At 34.0% G+C, this 19,662-nt stretch overlaps 1 protein-coding gene across 5 annotated transcripts in view; it reads left to right on the top strand.

The window, feature by feature from the left end:
- Positions 1-19,662, top strand: part of LOC131503577 (probable ubiquitin carboxyl-terminal hydrolase FAF-X) — a 183,853-nt gene that overhangs the window by 78,707 nt on the left and 85,484 nt on the right. For all 5 annotated transcript variants that reach the window (XM_058715034.1, XM_058715033.1, XM_058715030.1 and 2 more), the window contains 8 exons: positions 1,013-1,146; positions 6,756-6,843; positions 8,704-9,046; positions 10,030-10,125; positions 10,663-10,874; positions 12,056-12,296; positions 12,831-12,980; positions 13,974-14,094. In XM_058715034.1, the coding sequence (XP_058571017.1) occupies positions 1,013-1,146; positions 6,756-6,843; positions 8,704-9,046; positions 10,030-10,125; positions 10,663-10,874; positions 12,056-12,296; positions 12,831-12,980; positions 13,974-14,094 (1,385 nt within the window). The remainder of the gene's footprint in view (positions 1-1,012; positions 1,147-6,755; positions 6,844-8,703; positions 9,047-10,029; positions 10,126-10,662; positions 10,875-12,055; positions 12,297-12,830; positions 12,981-13,973; positions 14,095-19,662) is intronic.

Genomic DNA, 19,662 nt, shown 5'->3' with positions numbered 1-19,662 from the left:
TTTTCTTGTAATGTATTTGCAAATAATGACATACAGAGAAAATAAAACATGGAAAAAAGGCTTAGGTAAACAGTGTTTACAACACATTGGGATTTCTGAAGTGAGCTCTAGTTTTGTCTATCAGTAATCAGGGATAACTGTTTAAGAAGTAGTTTTCTTATAAGATAGATACATGATTGTCAAGATGTTTTTTACAGCTCTAGATTGATATAATTGTGTATACCAACAAGATTCCTCTTCAAACTGAATTGCATAATGCCACTTTTTGCTTTTATTTTTCAAGTTGTTTTTTTTTCTAAATCTGGGAAAATTAACATGAAATTAGGAAAGTCCCTGGAGAAAAATACTAGGGTAAATCCTGAAACAATCTAATCTATTGATAATATTTATTTACATTTATTTACAAAGGGCATGTTTTGCTTTGTTTGATTCACTATACTTGTCTTTTATCAAACGCAACCATTTTCTGATTGCTTATTTATGCATGCAGTATTACACATAGTCTTCAAGAGCAGGTGATTTAATCACCACTGAATTAACACTGATGTGAGGATTGGGTGGTTTCACTGAAGATGGCAAAATAGAAAGGGAACTAGGGATCCTTTTGGTTATGTTCATGGACATAATTGGCTGTGAATTGAGTGTTCCAGAATGAACTTTTAATGGCTAATATACTTGCCCACGTAACCAGTTGTGTTTTGATACTTCTGTAGAATTAATCTTGGTAAAGTTGAAGAACATTAATAGATGATTTTTCATGTAAGGTATGAATATTAGAATAAATATGTTTTGAGGTGTTGGTTTTTTCTCTTTAAAATGCTTGATATTTGCTATTCACCAGAGGATATTGAGCCAAATTTTATTATGAATATAAAACTTTTTAAATTTCTGAATTAGCAGCTAGAATTTAATCTGTGTAAACTGTTAGTTACAACAGTGTTCATTTGCCTAATTATACTGTAATTACAAATTACAGTAATTGGTAATACTAATTAATTACTTCTTGTTTTAGTCAAACTCAGCGAAGTCCCCATGTATTTTATCGTCATGATTTAATCAACCAGCTCCAGCACAATCATGCCTTAGTTACTTTGGTAGCAGAAAACCTTGCAACTTACATGAATAACATTCGACTATATGCTAGAGGTATGTATTCTAAACTAAAATTAACTAAAATCAGTGTAGGCTTCCCTTACCTGGTTTTTATTTTGTCCTCTAATGTTAATTACCTAAGAAATGAAAACATATTTGTTTTTACAAGGACCAGAAAGTGCAAGTGAATTTGTGTATGAATTACATACTTATAAATGCACTCAGACTTCCAAATCTTATACACACTAAACTTTTTAAGTCAGTTTTTCAAGGCCCATTACTAAGTGCTTATGTTCCTGGTCATCCTTTTTAAATTGGTTTCATTTTTTTCTATATCTGGGAGCTCATCTCCTTTTACCCTACATTGGTTACTACACTTTTAGATATATACCCAACTCATTTTAAAATTTTACATTCCTCATGCTGCCACTTATGTTGCCTTTTCAAGAAAACTTGATTAATAATTCCTCTGTTAATTTTGCCCATGTCTGTTTTGGAATAACACATTACACTTGTTTTTAATGACCCTGAATTAATATTTTTCATTTGTTGAAAATAATGCTCAGCACTTTACTGAATGAGTTCACATTGGTTCACAGAATTTGAAACTATTTAAGTATATTACGATAAATTTCCTATGTTCCAACAGAAAACTTTTGATATTTACTATACGAGAGGCTTGGCTCACTCCTTGGTACTTTAAAGATCAATTCCTTGTTACTTGTCCTTTAAGAGTTTTATTAAAATCTGTGCGTGCTGGAACACAAAGCATTCTTTTTATTTTTTATTTTTTTAATGTTTATTTACCTTAGAGAGAGAGACAAAGCATGAGCGGGGTAGGGGCAGAGAGAGAGGGAGACATGATCTGAAAACGGCTCCAGGCTCTGAGCTGTCAGTACAGAGCCCGACACGGGGATCAAACCCACAAACTGCGAGGTTGTGACCTGAGCTAAGTCTGATGCTTAACCAGCTGAGCCACTCAAGGGTCCCTCAAAGCATTCTTTATATGTCTGTAACTCCTTTGTATTACACCAAATTCATACACCAACAAAATCCTGGCTGCCTAGTAGGCCCAATTGTATATTTGAGAATAGAGAAGAAAAAAAATTTTTGTGCATTGAAAACAGGAATGAGCATAATATGGAACTGAAAAATACTCTGTTGACATCCTACATCAGGATGTGTGAAATTGAGTTATATATATTTAACATGTGGATATTTGTAATACTCATTATCTGACTGGAATAGTAGGCTCTTTGATTGTGTTTGTGTCTTAGATGGTTGCAGTTTGGTGTGGTTGAGTAATAAGGTTTGTAAAAATCCCAAAGTTTTTGATAATTTATACTTCCCCATATAAAAATTAAAGAAGTTTTGTATATGGTTCTTTTGAGATTTTTATGATACTAAATATTGTATCTATATCATTGACATACCTCACTTTCATGATCTCGTGTCAGCATTTTTCATAATCTTTTTATAAATTTATATTGCTTTCTTGCAAGATTAGAAAGAAGAGTACATAGCCTTTAGAGTTAACTGTCTATATTAAAAGCTTAGTTCCAGCACTTGATTAAGCCTTCTATAGTTAAGATTTACCAAATCGGTAAAATAAAGATAGCAGGAGTATATGTCTGCTTCTTAAATGATTAGATAGTTGAACATTAAATTATTTGTATGATATAGAACTGACCAACACAAAATGTAGTGATTGCATCTCTATAAGAAGCATGTTTCGTATGCCTTCTCAAGGATGTGACAAAATATGCTACCAGATGATGTAAGATTCCAACAGTTCACTGATTCCTTCTGTTTCATTTCATTGGTATTATGCATTTGCCCACACTTTATTGCATAGTACACTTCAGTTTAGTTCATTAGAATGGGACCCTTTGCACTGATATGCACTTAATGAAAGTTTTAAGTGTCATTTTCTTTAATTTCTGGATGAGATTTATAACAACTTATTCTGGTTATAGGACACATTGCAATTCATTTAGGTCTTTGTTTTCTAAGTACTGACATTGCATTACCTTTTCCTATACTCTTTGGTTTCATTGTGTCACCTGATTTTTTTCAGGACTACTTGCTAACATAAAAAGTTCTCTTTACAAGTGTCATTCAATAAAAGTGCTATGGCAGAATGCATATCCTGATTCAGTTCACTTGTTCTACACGTGGGTCATAAAGAACTGTTAGATATTTGTGGGTTATTGTAATTTAAAAAGTACTCCTACCTACTACTCATTTTATTAAGCTAATCATTCTTTGGAGAAGAGTCATTTTAGGTAGGCCTACAGCAGGAAAGTAAGTACAGGATGAGACTTTGGAACATTATTGTGTCAAAGTGCTTGTAAAGTGTTTTTAAAGAATCAATAGCATATGAAAAAGATAAGTCATCTCTTACTAGGTCAATTTGTAATACTTGGAGCATTAAAATGATATTCTGGATCACAACATTTTCAGTGTGTTAGTGCTTGAGTTCACAATGATACTAATAAATGAAGGAGAATGTCAACTAAGAATGTAGGAAAAAATAGTAGATGATAAAAACTAGCGAGTGAAATTTAGATGAGGACCACAATAATGACATAGTATTGGAGAATCATTCCACAAATTATTAATACAAAGGAAAGTAACCCTTCAGTGGAAAAACTTGGTAGAAACACCTTAACCAAGTAATCTATGTAAACATTATTAATATCAGGACAAATTGACATGGTATCAGATAACAGTATTTGTCAAACATACAGCTTTACTTTTGTGTTATTTGTTAATTAAAAATGGATAACCTGAATGTTACTAGAGGAAACATGAACGCAGATTAGGTGGCATTAGACTAGTATCTTTTTATTCTTTAAAATGGTCAAGGTAAGGGGCGCCTGGGTGGCGCAGTCGGTTGAGCGTCCGACTTCAGCCAGGTCACGATCTCGCGGTCCGTGGGTTCGAGCCCCGCGTCAGGCTCTGGGCTGATGGCTCGGAGCCTGGAGCCTGTTTCCGATTCTGTGTCTCCCTCTCTCTCTGCCCCTCCCCCGTTCATGCTCTGTCTCTCTCTGTCCCAAAAATAAATAAAAAATAAATAAATAAAAAAATAAAATGGTCAAGGTAAGAAACACAAAAAAGAACTAAAGAAACTGTAGCCTTAAGGAAACAACTTTACGTGATGTATGAATCCAAACTTGATTCTGGACTAGGAAAAAAGGAGATCATTCTGGGGGTAGGATATTAATGTGATGAAATTTAAATATAGGCTGTGGGTCAGATGATACTCTTTTATTAATCTAAAAATCAGATGAGTATATTGTCATTTATGACTTTCTTTCTTTCTTTTTTTTTTTTTTAATGTTTCTTTGTCTTTGAGAAGAGGGAGACAGAGCATGAGCAGGGCAGGGGCAGAGAGTGAGGGAGACACAGAACCCAAAGCAGGCTTCAGGCTCTCAGCTATCAGCAGAGCCCAATATGGACCTTAAACCCAAGATGGGCCTTGACCTCTTCAAGGTCATGAGATCATGACCTGAGCCCAAGTCAGACTCTTAACCGACTAAGACACCCAGGTGCTAAGGACTAAAGGGACTTCTGTACAATTTACCTTCAGATGGTTAATAAAACTGATACAACATGTATAAATGGAAATACTGATAAAAGAAATGGATAAAATGTAAACAATTGTGTGTATCTGGATAAAGAATAATTTCTTATATTAGTTTTGCACTTTGAAATTATATCAGAAAACGAAGTTATACAAAGCTGTCCTCTCTGGCCCTCAACTGATCCTGGGAAGTAATCACACACATTTTTAGACAGAAATCTATGGTATTTAAAAAAAGCAGTTAACATGGCAGTCCAGACTTTAGTCATAATATTTCAAGTTTAGTTTCCTGAAAAACTAGAAAACTTACATGTAGTAGGAAAAATTTTTTTAGCATTTTGGAAACCCATGGTTTGATGCAACTGATGACACTTTAAAGAAGTGCTAAAATTGCTGGCAGTTGCTCACTCAAATGTAAAGTACAAAAAGTCATAATATGATGGTCTCCTGTCTTTACAGAACTCAAATCCAGATAACATTGCTAAATATTCTAGATGATTTATCTTTATAAATCAAGTCAAATGTTACATCCAATTGCAGTTTTTCTGATATGGAAAAATCTTGGCATTTGGAAAACTTGGGTTGCCTTCACCAATTTAAAAGGATTAGATAGATGATAACCCAAATGACCTGATCAAGTTCTAAAGCTACATAACTGATAAATATCAGAACATTTTACTAAAAAGGAGTTGTATAATTTCTAAATTCTCTATAATTTGCCTCAAAATTTTGAAATAAATGTCATTGATTCCTGAGTGGCTGAGCTGTTGGAGGCATTTACTTATTACCCTTTGTTCCACCCACAACCCAACTTGGTCATTTCCATGCAGAGGAGTTATCCAAAACTTATAATTTTTTGTGAAGTTTTTTTGCCTGATACTGAGATAATCTCAAGATTTTTTTTTTTTTAAAGACAGGCTGTTATAGTGTAGTAGGTCTAAATTCTCATTGTCTTCTGCTTTTTAAAAATAAACTTCCCATACGTACACATAACAGTATACATACCATTTTTACGATGTTTACTTTTAATTTTTTACTTTGCGTTGTCATTGACTCTAAGGATTTTTCACGCAGCATGTATGTTAATAAAGGAAGTCCATAGTACTTACTAATTTTAGTTTTAAAGTTAGGATCTCCTGAGCACCTGGATGGCTTGCTCAGTTAAATGTGGGACTCTGGATTTTGGCTCAGATCATGATCCCAGGGTAGTAGGATTGGGTCCCATGTTGGGCTCAACACTGGGCAAGGAACCTGCTTTTAGAGTCTCTCTGTGAGCTCTCTCAACAACAACAACAACAACAAAAATCAACAAAAAAAAGTTTTAAAAAATAGGATTTTCCCACCGAGGCTAAACCTCATTACTAATTTGTTTTCATAATATTGTGAGGGTAGGTCTTTTTTTTAATATCTGAGACAAACATTCATAATCTGGTGATGGTGTACTTTGATAAGTATCAAATACAGTAACTTCTCTGTCACCCTAGTATTTCTGAATGAAGTGCTCTTAATATTTTTTATGCAAACATACTATTCCTTGTAAGGTAGTATTAGTATTAAAAAAATTAAGACAGGGGCGCCTGGGTGGCGCAGTCGGTTAAGCGTCCGACTTCAGCCAGGTCACGATCTCGCGGTCCGTGAGTTCGAGCCCCGCGTCAGGCTTGGGCCGATGGCTCGGAGCCTGGAGCCTGTTTCCGATTCTGTGTCTCCCTCTCTCTCTGCCCCTCCCCCGTTCATGCTCTGTCTCTCTCTGTCCCAAAAATAAAAAAATAAAAAATAAAAAATAAAAAAAATTAAGACAAAAAAAATCATAACCTGTATTCACAAATTGCTTCAGTATATATAAAGAGTGAAATAGGGAGTTGTGCTAAAGTTTTAATTGCATATTTAACAGATTGTATTTTCCTTTGGGCTGTCTAAATTGTTTATTTTTGTGGGGAAAATTGGATATATGTAAATATCACTATTATAGGTTGCATCATAATGATAAAGTGATTATTGACTTTATAATTTCTTTAAGGTTAGTGCTGATTTGGATATACATACACATTATGCACTGTTAATTGTTGTTAACTTACAGACAATGAAGACTATGACCCACAAACTGTGAGGCTTGGAAGTAGGTATAGTCACGTTCAAGAAGTCCAAGAACGGCTTAACTTCCTCAGGTTGGTTTTAAATAAATAGCACTGTTCCTTTTAAGAACATAAATGCAGTAATGTTAATATTCACTATACCTGCATTTCTGTGGCCATTCCACCCTGCAGCTAAATACTTCCCCACATAAAAAACATTGACAAAAGTTAATGTGACATTTCCTGTGTTCATTATTATATTTAAAATTATTTGCTAAACCTTAACTTTTGTCTTTTTTTTGAATTTTGAGGAAAATGCATTTTAAATTTCAGAATACAGTTTATATTTTTTTATGTTAGAAATAAAAGTTGATTCATTACACATTTTCATACCTTAAAATTTAAGGCACTAAACAGCTCAAGGGGACTTAATGTTGTTGGGGCAGTAAGGGACAGTGTTGTTGATAGGCTTTTGGTGCTTTGTTTATAATAACAATGGCTAATAAAAATAATCTAAAGTTCTATGTAATATATTCACATAGGGTTAGAAATGTAATGTTAGGCTGAATTTGTTCAGTAATGTTTAGCTTTTAATGACATGTATGTGTGTGGATATGTATATGTGGCTTAAATAAATGGGACTTTTTTTTAGGAATGCAGTTTCCATCCTAGCAAAACATATTTGAATCATAAATATTGTAAGAAAAAATACAAGACTTAGTTTTTCATAAAGTCTGTTGCATTTGTTATTTTCAGGTATATTAATGTTGGGGGATTTTCTGTTTGGGGTATTTATTATATACCGTATTTATGTTACTGAGCCATGTAATGATTTATCAGGAAATATTTAGATTGATACATAGTCTGTTTCCACATCGTCCCATGGCTACATTTAATAATTTTATAATATACCAAATTGATCTGATCTTTTCAGATAGAAGTGTATATCATTTCAACTTGAGAAGAATTCTGGTTCTCAAATTATGTAATATTTATTTAAAGTGCCTTTTGGCGGGGGGCGCACCTGGGTGGTTCATTCAGTTGAGCATCCAGCTTTGATGCATATCATGATTTCATAGTTCATGAGTTCGAGCCCCACATTGGGATTGCTGCTGTTAGTGCAAGAGCCCTCTTACGGTCCTCTGTCGCTCTTTCTCTCTGCCTCTCCCCTGTGCGCTCGCTCGCTCTCTCTCTCAACAATATATAAAAACATTAAAAAAAATAAAGTGCACTCCCCTTTTTCAATCACCTGGAAAAAAAGAACATGCCTCCCTATATAGACACTTTCCCAAAAGCCATTTTGTTGATGAGTGTACTGTGTCACTTAGATCTATTGGAATAGAAAAAAAATGTTGTAGAATTTATTTACTCTATTAATAAAGTTTAGAATCTAGAGTCCTTGTATAGTTCTTGCTCTGTAAATTCTTAGTAGTACAATTCATTAAAGTCAGAGAGGAACTGAGAGTTAATGCCTACTGCATATTTGGATTTGCACTAATCCTTTTAATCATCATAGCAACTCTGTGAGGCAGTGTTATTCCAGTTTGAAATAAGACTGTGATTCAGTTGGGGGAAGTAACTTGTTTGAAATGACACAACTGCGTGTGATAGAACTGAACTACTAATATTTAGTGTATCTCACTTTAAAATGTCTGCTGTTTCTGCAACATCCAGTAATTTACCAAACTTACCTGGGGGCCATATTTTGAAAAGTTTTGCATTTTACTACAAACAGTAGTGCATTTTTTGTGTTTTATTATTCTGGATCCCATGTTCATGTATATATGAAGGTGTGAAGGATTAGATAAGGATTGAAAGTTACAAGGCCTCTTCATATTCAGTCCTACAATTACGGAGATATTGGAAACTACTTAAGACATATTGAAATAAATTGTGTTGGAGGATTACATAGACCTAATTACTGTTGTTGTTGTTGTTTTTAATTTTTCCAAGATTTTTATTGAAGGATGGCCAACTGTGGCTCTGTGCTCCTCAGGCAAAACAGATATGGAAGTGCTTAGCAGAGAATGCAGTTTACCTTTGTGATCGTGAAGCCTGTTTTAAGTGGTATTCCAAGTTAATGGGGGATGAACCAGACTTAGATCCTGATATTAATAAGGACTTCTTTGAAAGTAATGTGCTTCAGCTTGATCCCTCCTTGTTAACTGAAAATGGAATGAGATGTTTTGAACGATTCTTCAAAGCAGTTAATTGTCGTGAAGGGAAACTAGTAGCAAAAAGAAGAGCCTATATGATGGATGATTTGGAACTAATAGGATTAGACTACCTCTGGAGGGTAAGTGAGAAATAGGAACTCTTGTTCACAATTATTGTATCTCGGGTTGTTTTTAAATACACTTATGGAAATCAGAATTTTACTTGTAAGTTATATGTACTGATCCTGCTTTGCTGTTTGTCATAGAAATCTGGAGGGAGAGATTGTTCATCTTTACCTTCTTGTTAACATCACTTTTGTTTGCCAGTGATTTGCAGTTTACCCCTCAATTTTGTCTTTTATCATTTGCCACTGGTAATCTATTTTAACTTAGACTGAGATATATATGAATGTACTGTTCCATTGTCTACCTACACATTTTTCATCCCTCCCTCATGAAAGTTACTGTCTCGTATTTAAGTTAGGTCTCCAGGCTTATTGTATATTTAATGCAAAATGAATAATGGAGAGAAGGGAGAATTATTTTTACACAAGAATTGTGTTTTAATACCTTTATTTACACTGTTTAATTTTGTATGTGTTTAAGTACCTGGAAGAGAAAATGTTAACTGTTTTCATTTAAGGTTAACATTTCCATTTTGATAGTGTAAATAAATCTTGTCATCTTAAATCTAACCTGTTATATCGTTATATTTTTCAGCTTCCATATATTTTTGTTATATTGAGTTTTTGTTCTTGCTTGTAGTTTTTGCAAACTGTATGTAGACTAAGATTTGCTGGGTTTTTTAATTAAAATCAAAGGTTTTTAAACAGTTTTAAACATCAGTAACCGCCATAATGAAAATTTATATAATGCTAGTTGAAACACTCCTTGAAAATCTCACAGCTTGTCTACCAAATTGCTGAGTTAAATAATCCTGATTAAAATATATGTTATCTGAAGGCGGGGAGGAAGGTGTATGTATATATAAATAATTGCACTATCAGAGCACCTACATTTTGCGTCTATTAATCCTTCATTTTAGGTTATTTAATTTTACATTATTTAAGTGCCAAATAAAATAGTTCTTGAATATTACTAATACTCTAATTTTTGGATCTAGGTTGTGATTCAGAGTAATGATGACATTGCCAACAGAGCTATAGATCTCCTTAAAGAGATATACACAAACCTCGGCCCCAGGTTACAGGTCAATCAGGTGAGGTTTAAAGTGCATAAAAACTTTCACATGAGCTAAGTCAAAAGTATTCTTCTGTTTAGAGGAAGCTTTTTAAATTTAAAACTAGAATTTAATTTTTTTAGCTCTTGCCAAATATTTAAGTACTTGATCCACATTTGTCCCTTATAAAAATTCTAACTCAGAGAGTGTTGGCTTGGTAATTATCCTGAGGTGGTTAGTATTATTTTGAATAAAGCTAATTATTGTTGAGATAGCCAAAAATTTGACTGACTTGATACTTCGTCCTAAAGGTTTTTTGTTGTGGTTGTTTTCAATAATTGGTTTAATTGCTTGTGTTCTTACTGTCAGCCTTCTTTTGTGTATTATTAGTGAGTAAATATGTGATTGATAACTAGATACAAGTCGAAATTTTATTTTATTTTATTTTATTTATTTTATTTTATTTTATTTTATTTTATTTTATTTTATTTTTTTATTTTATTTTATTTTATTGATTGTTGTCATATTTGATTGTGAATCAACTTAAATTGTCTTTCTTTGGTCTGTTATTTATAGGTTGTTATCCATGAAGACTTCATCCAGTCTTGCTTTGATCGTTTGAAAGCCTCATATGATACATTGTGTGTTTTGGATGGTGATGAAGACAGTATTAATTGTGCAAGACAGGAAGCTGTTCGAATGGTTCGAGTATTAACTGTTTTAAGGGAATACATAAATGAATGTGACAGTGATTATCACGAGGAAAGAACAATTCTACCTATGTCAAGGTTTGTAAGAAATTCATTTAGTAGTTAATTTGTAGTCATTTGTTATTTTCCTAGCCAGTGAATTAGGAAAGTAATGACATATAGGTAAAAAGGGCTGTAAAGAATTTTTCCATTTCTAGATTTCAGTGTCCTGTCTTTTAAAAACATTATTTGCATTCTCAAGTTTTTTTGTTTTTTAAGTAGAAAGTTCTGAGTTTCATTTTCATTACATATCATCAGTCATTAACTATAATTTTTCTTTTTCTTTTTTTTTTTTTTTTGCCTCATTTCTTTCTTTTCTATTCCTTTTCTTTCCTTCCTTCCTTTCTTCTTGATTGGTTTGGTTCTAAGCTATTATCACTTCCTAAATGGGAACGGTATTTCATACCAGCTGTGTATTTTATTTTGTCGATAATATTGACTTACTCTAATAAAAATAAAATTCTTGAAAGATACATATTTAATAGATACGATGAACAAGAATGTTTTTAAATGGTCTTTGCCAAGTTGTCTTTAGATTTGGAAAGTACTAAAAAATAAAAAATTACTAAATCATGTTAGTATAATCATAAATTATAAATAATTCCAGTATTATGCAGTATAAATCAGATAATCATAAACTACACAAGCTCAATTAATTAAAAAACATTTAAATGGCAATTTTAGATTTGGGTAAAGTTTGTAGAATTGGTACTGTCTGGTTTTTAATTGTGATCAATTTTAAAGTTAAAAATGTAAAATGATTCTTGAATATAATTTTTGTTTTGTATCTCATCTATAAGAAGAGAATACTGAAAGGTAAATATTTTTGAGTGACTTTTCTTTTTAAGAATTTCTATAAAGTGTAATAGAAACATGCACTTTATTTTGATACTTTCAAGTTGTGTATGTTTTCATTTGAAAATATTCTTAGTGAATTGAGATCTTGTAGCTTAAAATAAACTGATGTCTCTTTATCATAAAGTAGAGATTTTTCATTTTGCAGCCATAGAAACAAAGATTAGCCACAGTGGGATATAATTATATTGTAGTTCCAAAATTTAATGTTTATAATTTAAAGAAGTTATATTTAATATTCTCAAAACAAAGTAAAACTGTCTTCCTCTTTTAAGAAAATATTAAAATCCCAGTTTCATGTTGTTGGTAATTGCTGAATATGATTGTTCATTTTTTTAATTTTTTTTATTTTAAAAATTTTTTAGGGCATTCCGTGGTAAACACCTCTCTCTTATAGTTCGATTTCCAAACCATGGCAGACAGGTTGATGACTTGGACATATGGTCTCATACAAATGATACAGTTGGTTCAGTACGACGATGTATTCTGAACCGTATTAAAGCAAATGTAGCCCATACAAAAATTGAACTTTTTGTGGGTGGTGAGCTAATAGATTCCGAAGATGACAGAAAGCTGATAGGACACTTAAACTTAAAAGATAAATCAGTAAGTACATATGTAATTTTCTTTTTTAATTTTTAAAGTTTATTTATTTTAAGAGACACAGCATGAGTGGGGAAGAGACAGACAGAGGGGGACAGAATCCTAGCAGGCTCCATGCTGAGCACAGAGCTTGACACAGGGCTTGAATTCCCAAATCATGACCTGTTCCTAAACCAACAGTTGGATACTTAACCAGCTGAGCCACCCAAGCTCCCCAATACATATATAACTTTCAAATATTCCCAAAGAATTAAACATCCAGGCTATTTTTCACTCATTCAGTGATTGTTTAACGAACTTTGTGTGCACTCTTGTCTGTTAAGTTTCTGGATTATAACCCTGTAAAAGATAAGTATCATGACACTAGGATAGTGAAGAAAGTACCCTATTAAAATGGTTATTTTGTACAGTACTTTTTTAGTATATATCTAAAATAAAGCATGATACATTTTTTTAGTCTTTTGGTATATCAAATTTATGTATTTTGGAAAAGTATTTTCCCTTGTCTTTGCAACTAATATATTCTATCTTTTTTAGGTAATTACAGCTAAACTTACACAAGTAAGTTCCAACATACCTTCAAGCCCTGATAGTTCTTCTGATTCATCAACTGGATCTCCTGGCAACCATTGTAATCACTACAGTGATGGTCCCAATCCAGAAGTGGAGAGTTGTTTGCCTGGCGTGGTGAGTCAGCTGTGTATGCAAAACATTACATGTTTCTTGGAATGGTCCTTTTTCTAAGGAATTAAACAAGTTTCATAGATGGGTCAAATGTCAAGTAAATATATACAGTTAACTGTAACTTTTGGATGGATTTCTTAATTGTTGGAATTTAAAATAAAAATTTTCCATAGAGGGACGCCTGGGTGGCTCAGTCTGTTGAGCGTCTGACTTCAGCTCAGGTCATGATCTCACAGTCTGTGAGTTCGAGCTCTGTGTCGGCTCTGTGCTGATGGCTCAGAGCCTGGAGCCTGTTTTGGATTCTGTGTCTCCCTCTATTTCTGTTCCTCCCCTGCTCATGCTGTTGTCTCTCTCTGTCAAAAATAAATAAACATTAAAAAAAAATTTTCCATAGTTACGGTATTATTTTTGGGTAGAATTAATCTATTACAGTTGAATTAGAGTATACTATTACTTATGAAAATACTATATTGTCAGTCTTTTCTTTGAACCTCTTTTTAAGGAAATATATAATCTGTCTTCAGCAAATTTTTAGTAGTATTTTTCATATCTAAAGAAACAACAACTGTTCAATTACTTACACTTTCTCTTCCCTCTACCTTTTAAGAATTGTTATAGCTGCAGTAATACCAGCTGCTTCAGTGTGAAGTCATTTGAGATTGCCAACAATGAGATTAGGGATTTACCAGCAACCCCTCAAGGGGCGAAGTCCCTTTTGTATAAACAGCACCTGAGTCCTATGTAAAATTTCTGCTTTATAAAAACAGTACAACAAGCAAAGAAATTACACCAGGTAGTTCAGAAAGCTTAATGAGTTATTAAGTTTGCATCATAATGGAATCATTGGATTTGTAAATGTGAAAAAATGGGAAAAGAGGTAATTTCATGTAAGATAGTTAGAAAACTTTCTTGGAGACAGTAAAGATACTAATTCTAAATAACAAAACCTTTTTAAACTTATTTTATACATAAACCTTCTTGTTTTCTGTATTCCAGATAATGTCACTACATCCCAGATACATAGCTTTCCTCTGGCAAGTTGCTGATTTAGGTTGCAGTCTCAATATGCCATCTCTTAGAGATGGAGCAAGAATACTTATGAAACTCATGCCACCAGGTAAGAAAATTGCCTGACCTTTTCTGCCAACACTCTCCCCTTCAGTGTTGACAAGTACATGATAGATTCTGTTCCCTATGATATATACTTTGGTATAGTTTATAATATGGATCATGTGTTACCCACAACATTGTCACTGAGAGATTTTTCATGGATAGGTAAGAATATTTTACATAGGAGGTGCCTGGCTGGCTTAGTCTTGATCTCAGAGTCATGAGTTCAAGCCCCACATTGGATTTAGAGATTACTTTAAAAAATAGTAATAATATTTAGCATAATTTTAAAATATTCATAGTAGGGCGCCTGGGTGGCGCAGTCGGTTAAGCGTCCGACTTCAGCCAGGTCACGATCTCGCGGTCCGTGAGTTCGAGCCCCGCGTCAGGCTCTGGGCTGATGGCTCGGAGCCTGGAGCCTGTTTCCGATTCTGTGTCTCCCTCTCTCTGACCCTCCCCCGTTCATGCTCTGTCTCTCTCTGTCCCAAAAATAAATAAAAAAACGTTGAAAAAAAAAAAATTAAAAAAAAAAATAAAATATTCATAGTAAACTAATTCACACAATTTAGAAAATCAGGATTCTTCAAAGGCCAAAATGAATAACAATGATCTGGTACCGCACCCATCCCCACCTTCCGTTTTCTTTTCAAAGAAATGACCATTTTCAGCATTTAGCTCTTCTTATTGTTATGCAGTTTACCTCTAAATAATCATATCACTTTTATGTCAGTTACTGTATACTGATTTCAGTATAGACAAAAACACATTTCTTACTCCCATTCTTTTTTGATCATTAATGTTTTTTGCTTAAATTTGTATCAATCATTTACATTTTCAAAACTATGTAAGTAGGTGTATTTTGGACTCAATAAAATATATTATATTTTTACAAGACTGTTAAAATATTTTTATTTTATTATTTTTTAAGTTTGTTGTTTTAAGTAATCTCTGGCATGTGGGGCTCAGTCACACTCCCAAGATCAAGAGATACATGCTCTTCTGACTGAGCCGGTCAGGTGCCCATGTTTTTTTTAATTCTTTCTTAATTCCAGTTTATACATTGTTATTTTAGTGTACATGTACCATACAGTGATTCAGCAGTGTATGAAAGACTTTAATTTCCTAGGCTACTCACACTTGTTTATTCTAGATGTAAAAATTTCCCTTTGGGTGGCCTGGATGGCTCAATCAGTTAAGCACCAACTACTGATTTCAGCTCAATTCATGATCTCACAGTTCGTGAATTCAAGCCCTGCACTAGCAGTGCAGATAGAGCCTTCTTGAGATTCTTTTTCTCTCAAAATAAACTTTAATAAAATAAATTCTCCCCTTCTGTTCATTTGATTTTATATGACATTTATTATTATTTCTCACATTCTCTTTAATAATTTTGTAAAACAATTTTCCACATGGTCAAATTCATTGTATTATATTTTTGGGGTGTTTCCTCCTTTTCTTTTAGTGTAGTTCTTCTCTTTGATATATTTACTCTTCTGGGCCTCCCCCCCTTTTTTTAATGTTTGAGAGCGACAGAGCATGAATGGGGGAGTGGCAAAGAGAGAGGGAGACACAGAATCCAAAGCAGGGACAGCATAGAGCCTGAGCTGTCAGCATAGAGCCTGATGTGGGGGCTCAAACTCAAACTATGAGATTGTGACCTGAGCTGAAGTTGGATACTTAACTGATGAGCCACTTGGGCATCCCTTTCTGGGACCTCTTTATAACATACTTTTTTACTGTGAATCCTGCTGTAGTCCTTTGTTGAGTCAGTCCTCATTTTTGCTGAAGCATATTCTTCTAAAAAAGGGGTCCATGGGGAGTAGATTTTTTTTTAATCACTTAGCTGAATACAACTAAACTCTCACTTGCAGTATTACATATTTTTTTGTTCTTGTTTTTCTTTTACAAGCAATATTTTAAGCATAGTGTCTTTGATTGAATGTCTGTTCCATTATAGTGCCATAAGAGTGTTGGCTGGTGGGAAAACTGAGGCTGTTTGTATGTTGTATATTTTTAAACCCTTAAATTCTGAAATATGTTGATGAAGTGCCTTGGGGTAGATTTGTGTGTGTGTGTGCTATTGATGAAGGTTCAGTGGACCTTATTGGTAAAAAGGTTATTTTTTTCCTTTTCTTTCCTCATGGCTATATTTGTGCTTTTGAAAAATTTTTCTTTTTTTTTTTTTTCCTTTACTTTAGAATATACTGTTATATATTTGTGTTAGGATGTTGTTAAATCCCTTAACAATTTTGCCTCTGTTACTCAATCTTGTAGTTTTCTTTTGGGGCCTTTTCTTTTCAGCTTTCTGTAGCATTTTAATGTTATTTTTTTCTACTGCTTCTTCATAGCCTTGTGTTTTATTTTATGAACGTTTTACAGGGTTTCTGCTATATATGATCACCTAAACTTTATGTTCTACAAAATCATGTGTGTATTATTTATTGAGGTAATGCAAAAATAAAAAAATGGATAGTATAATACAAAGAACTGTTTATTTCTTAAACCATATCACAGTTATTTGTTGGCAGGATGTTTTTATTGTATCCCGAAACAGTAAGCCATGTTTTTTCCTTCAAACGAGGACATTCTCCTATGTAACATCTAAATCAGAAAATTAACATTGACATATTCTTTTTTTTTTTTTTTTTAATTTTTTTTTTTTCAACGTTTTTTATTATTTATTTTTGGGACAGAGAGAGACAGAGCATGAACAGGGGAGGTGCAGAGAGAGGGAGACACAGAATCGGAAACAGGCTCCAGGCTCCGAGCCATCAGCCCAGAGCCTGACGCGGGGCTCAAACTCACGGACCGCGAGATCGTGACCTGGCTGAAGTCGGACGCTTAACCGACTGCGCCACCCAGGCGCCCCAACATTGACATATTCTGCTATATAGTTGACTGACCCCAGTTAAGATGCACCAGTTTCTCCAGTAATATCTTTAGCAAAGAGATAGAAAAACTTTTTTTTATAAATGGCCAGATAGTAAATTCTAGGTTTTGTCAACCAAGAGGCATGATAAATAAACATTGAAAAAAAAATTATGTAGGAATTTACATAATGAGAGTGAAAAATATTTTTTCACAAACTTTGTATTAGTAAAATTCTTCCTATAAAAATAATAAGTGTTGGGGCGCCTGGGTGGCTCAGTCGGTTAACCAGCCGACTTCGGCTCAGGTCATGATCTCGCGGTCCGTGGGTTCAAGCCCCGCGTCCGGCTCTGTGTTGACAGCTCAGAGCCTGGAGCCTGTTTCGGATTCTGTGTCTCCCTCTCTCTCTGACCCTCCCCCATTCATGCTCTGTCTCTCTCTGTCTCAAAAATAAATAAACGTTAAAAAAATTAAAAAAAAAATAATAATAATAAGTGTAGTTTTTTTATAATACATGTTTCCTAATGAGAATTAATGTAATTTTTTATGGTGGGGTATGACTTTATTCCAGGAAAGGGCTGAAAATTTGTATTCACTATCATTAAATTAGTTGTAAACACTCATTTGTTATTGCTGGGCTTTAAAATATAAATTTTGTAGCATTGCCTGGGTGGCTCAGTTGGTTAAGAATCTGACTTCCGTTCAGTTCATGATGTCATGGTGCATGAGTTTGAGCCCCAGTCAGGGTCTGTGCTGATAGCTCAGAAGCCTGCTTTAGATTTGTGTCTCCTTCTCTCTCTCCCCACCCTGCTCGTGTGCATGCTCTTTCTCTCTCTCTCTCTCTCTCTCTCTCTCTTTCTTTCTGTCTCACAAAAATAAACATTGAAAAAAAATTCAATAAATAAAATAGAATTTTGTATATTTTATCTTTGACATGGTTTTTCCACAAACAGGTACTGCTGGTTATCTCATTTCATGAAAGAAATTTATAGAATTCTCCATCCTTGTGTCAGTATTCTTTAATTTTTTATTTTTAGCATGTCCTTACATTACAGATTAATCCCCTTTGAAATTTAGGCTGGATGGGGGCACCTGTGTGGTTCAGTTGGTTAAGTATCTGACTTCACCTCAGGTGATGATCTCCCAGTTTGTGAGTTTGAGCCCTGCATCAGGCTCTGTGCTGACAGTTCAAAGCCTGGAGCCTGCTTCGGATTCTGTGTGTGTGTGTGTGTCTCTCTGCTCCTCCCCTGCTTGTGCACGTTCACTCACTTGCTCTCTATAAAATAAATAAATAAACATTTAAAAAAAATTTAAAAGGTCAGGATGGAAGTTTCTCAGTTGCACAGTTAAATGCATTCTGAAATAGTGAAATCTTCTTTGCATTTACATCAGGGTTTGAAAATTATACAGCAACTACATTTACAGTTTGGAAAGTATGTCAGCTGTAAATTTGTATAGAAATGGAAATCACTTTTTAATTTTGATTGGAGTGGGAAATGTATAATGCTTGACATTTCTTGTGAATTAAAACGTGTTAGCATCTAAATGACTCCACTGCAGCATTTTTCATTTAAAGTACTCTTTTGCCTTAGGATTACAGGCTGAATTTATTAAGAAGCGTCAAGTCTGCAGCAAAACCTAAATTTCTAAACCTTTCAGTGTTTGGTAACACTAGTTGAGGATCTTTCTTCTTGTTCAGAAGTTTCATTCTCAACCCTGTAGTTTAAAAATCAGAATTATATTGGGTGCCTAAGTGGCTCAGTTGATTATGTCTGACTCTTGATTTAGGCTCAGGTCCTGATCTCATGGTTCATGGGATCAAACCCCACTTGAGGCTCTGTGCTAACAGTGCTTAGCCTGTTTGGGATTCTCTCTCCCTTTCTCTCTGCCCCTATCCCACTCACGCTTGTGCTCTCTCACTCTCTCTTTGAAAATAAATACATAAACTTTTTAGAAGTGAGAGATAAACTGAGACACCTGGGTGGCTCAGTTGGTTGAGTGTCCAGCTCTTGATTTGGGCTCAGTTCATGATCTCAAGGTCATGAGATTGAGCCCCACATCTGGCTCCATACTGGACATGAAGCCTATTTAGGATGATCTCCCTCTCCGCCAGTGGTGTGTATGTGTTCATGCTCTCTCTATTCTCTCTCTCCTTAACAACAAGAACAAAATCACAGTTGTACTTTATTACTGCTAAACTATTAAACTGCTGTATAGTAAGGCAAGTTAAGATACCCAGATTCTATTTCCAACAGAAATTCATGAAACTAATGAATGATGTTAAGTCCATGAAAGTCAATGAAGTTTACTATTGGCACCGCTGGTTTAATAACAGGTGATAAATTTTCACATGTTTTCCACAGAATACTTGATGGTGAGTAATACAGTGAATGACTGACCATGGATGAAATGAAACAAATACGTTTAATATATGAAAATGGACAAATGCATGACTATATAAATCTTTTCCTCTTAAGGCTTTTTCTGTTCCACACAAAACTACAATGAGTTGTAATACATTTTAGCAGGTTCTACTAGATTGCACTCAATTATGTTTTGTCAGCTTCTTTGAAATTTTGCTCTGCAGTTGTTCAATGGGGATGTTATTCTAGGCCAATTCCTCAATTACTGAATGAAAACTTGAGATTGACTGAGGCTAAACAATTATTAAGCTACACTGATAACCATTACCTTATCGTGGGCCTAG

The sequence above is a fragment of the Neofelis nebulosa genome (assembly GCF_028018385.1).
Source record: "Neofelis nebulosa isolate mNeoNeb1 chromosome Y unlocalized genomic scaffold, mNeoNeb1.pri SUPER_Y_unloc_1, whole genome shotgun sequence".
NCBI lineage: Eukaryota > Metazoa > Chordata > Mammalia > Carnivora > Felidae > Neofelis > Neofelis nebulosa.
The sequence above is the reverse complement of the archived record's forward strand: the minus strand, read 5'-3'. Positions and strand labels throughout refer to the sequence as shown.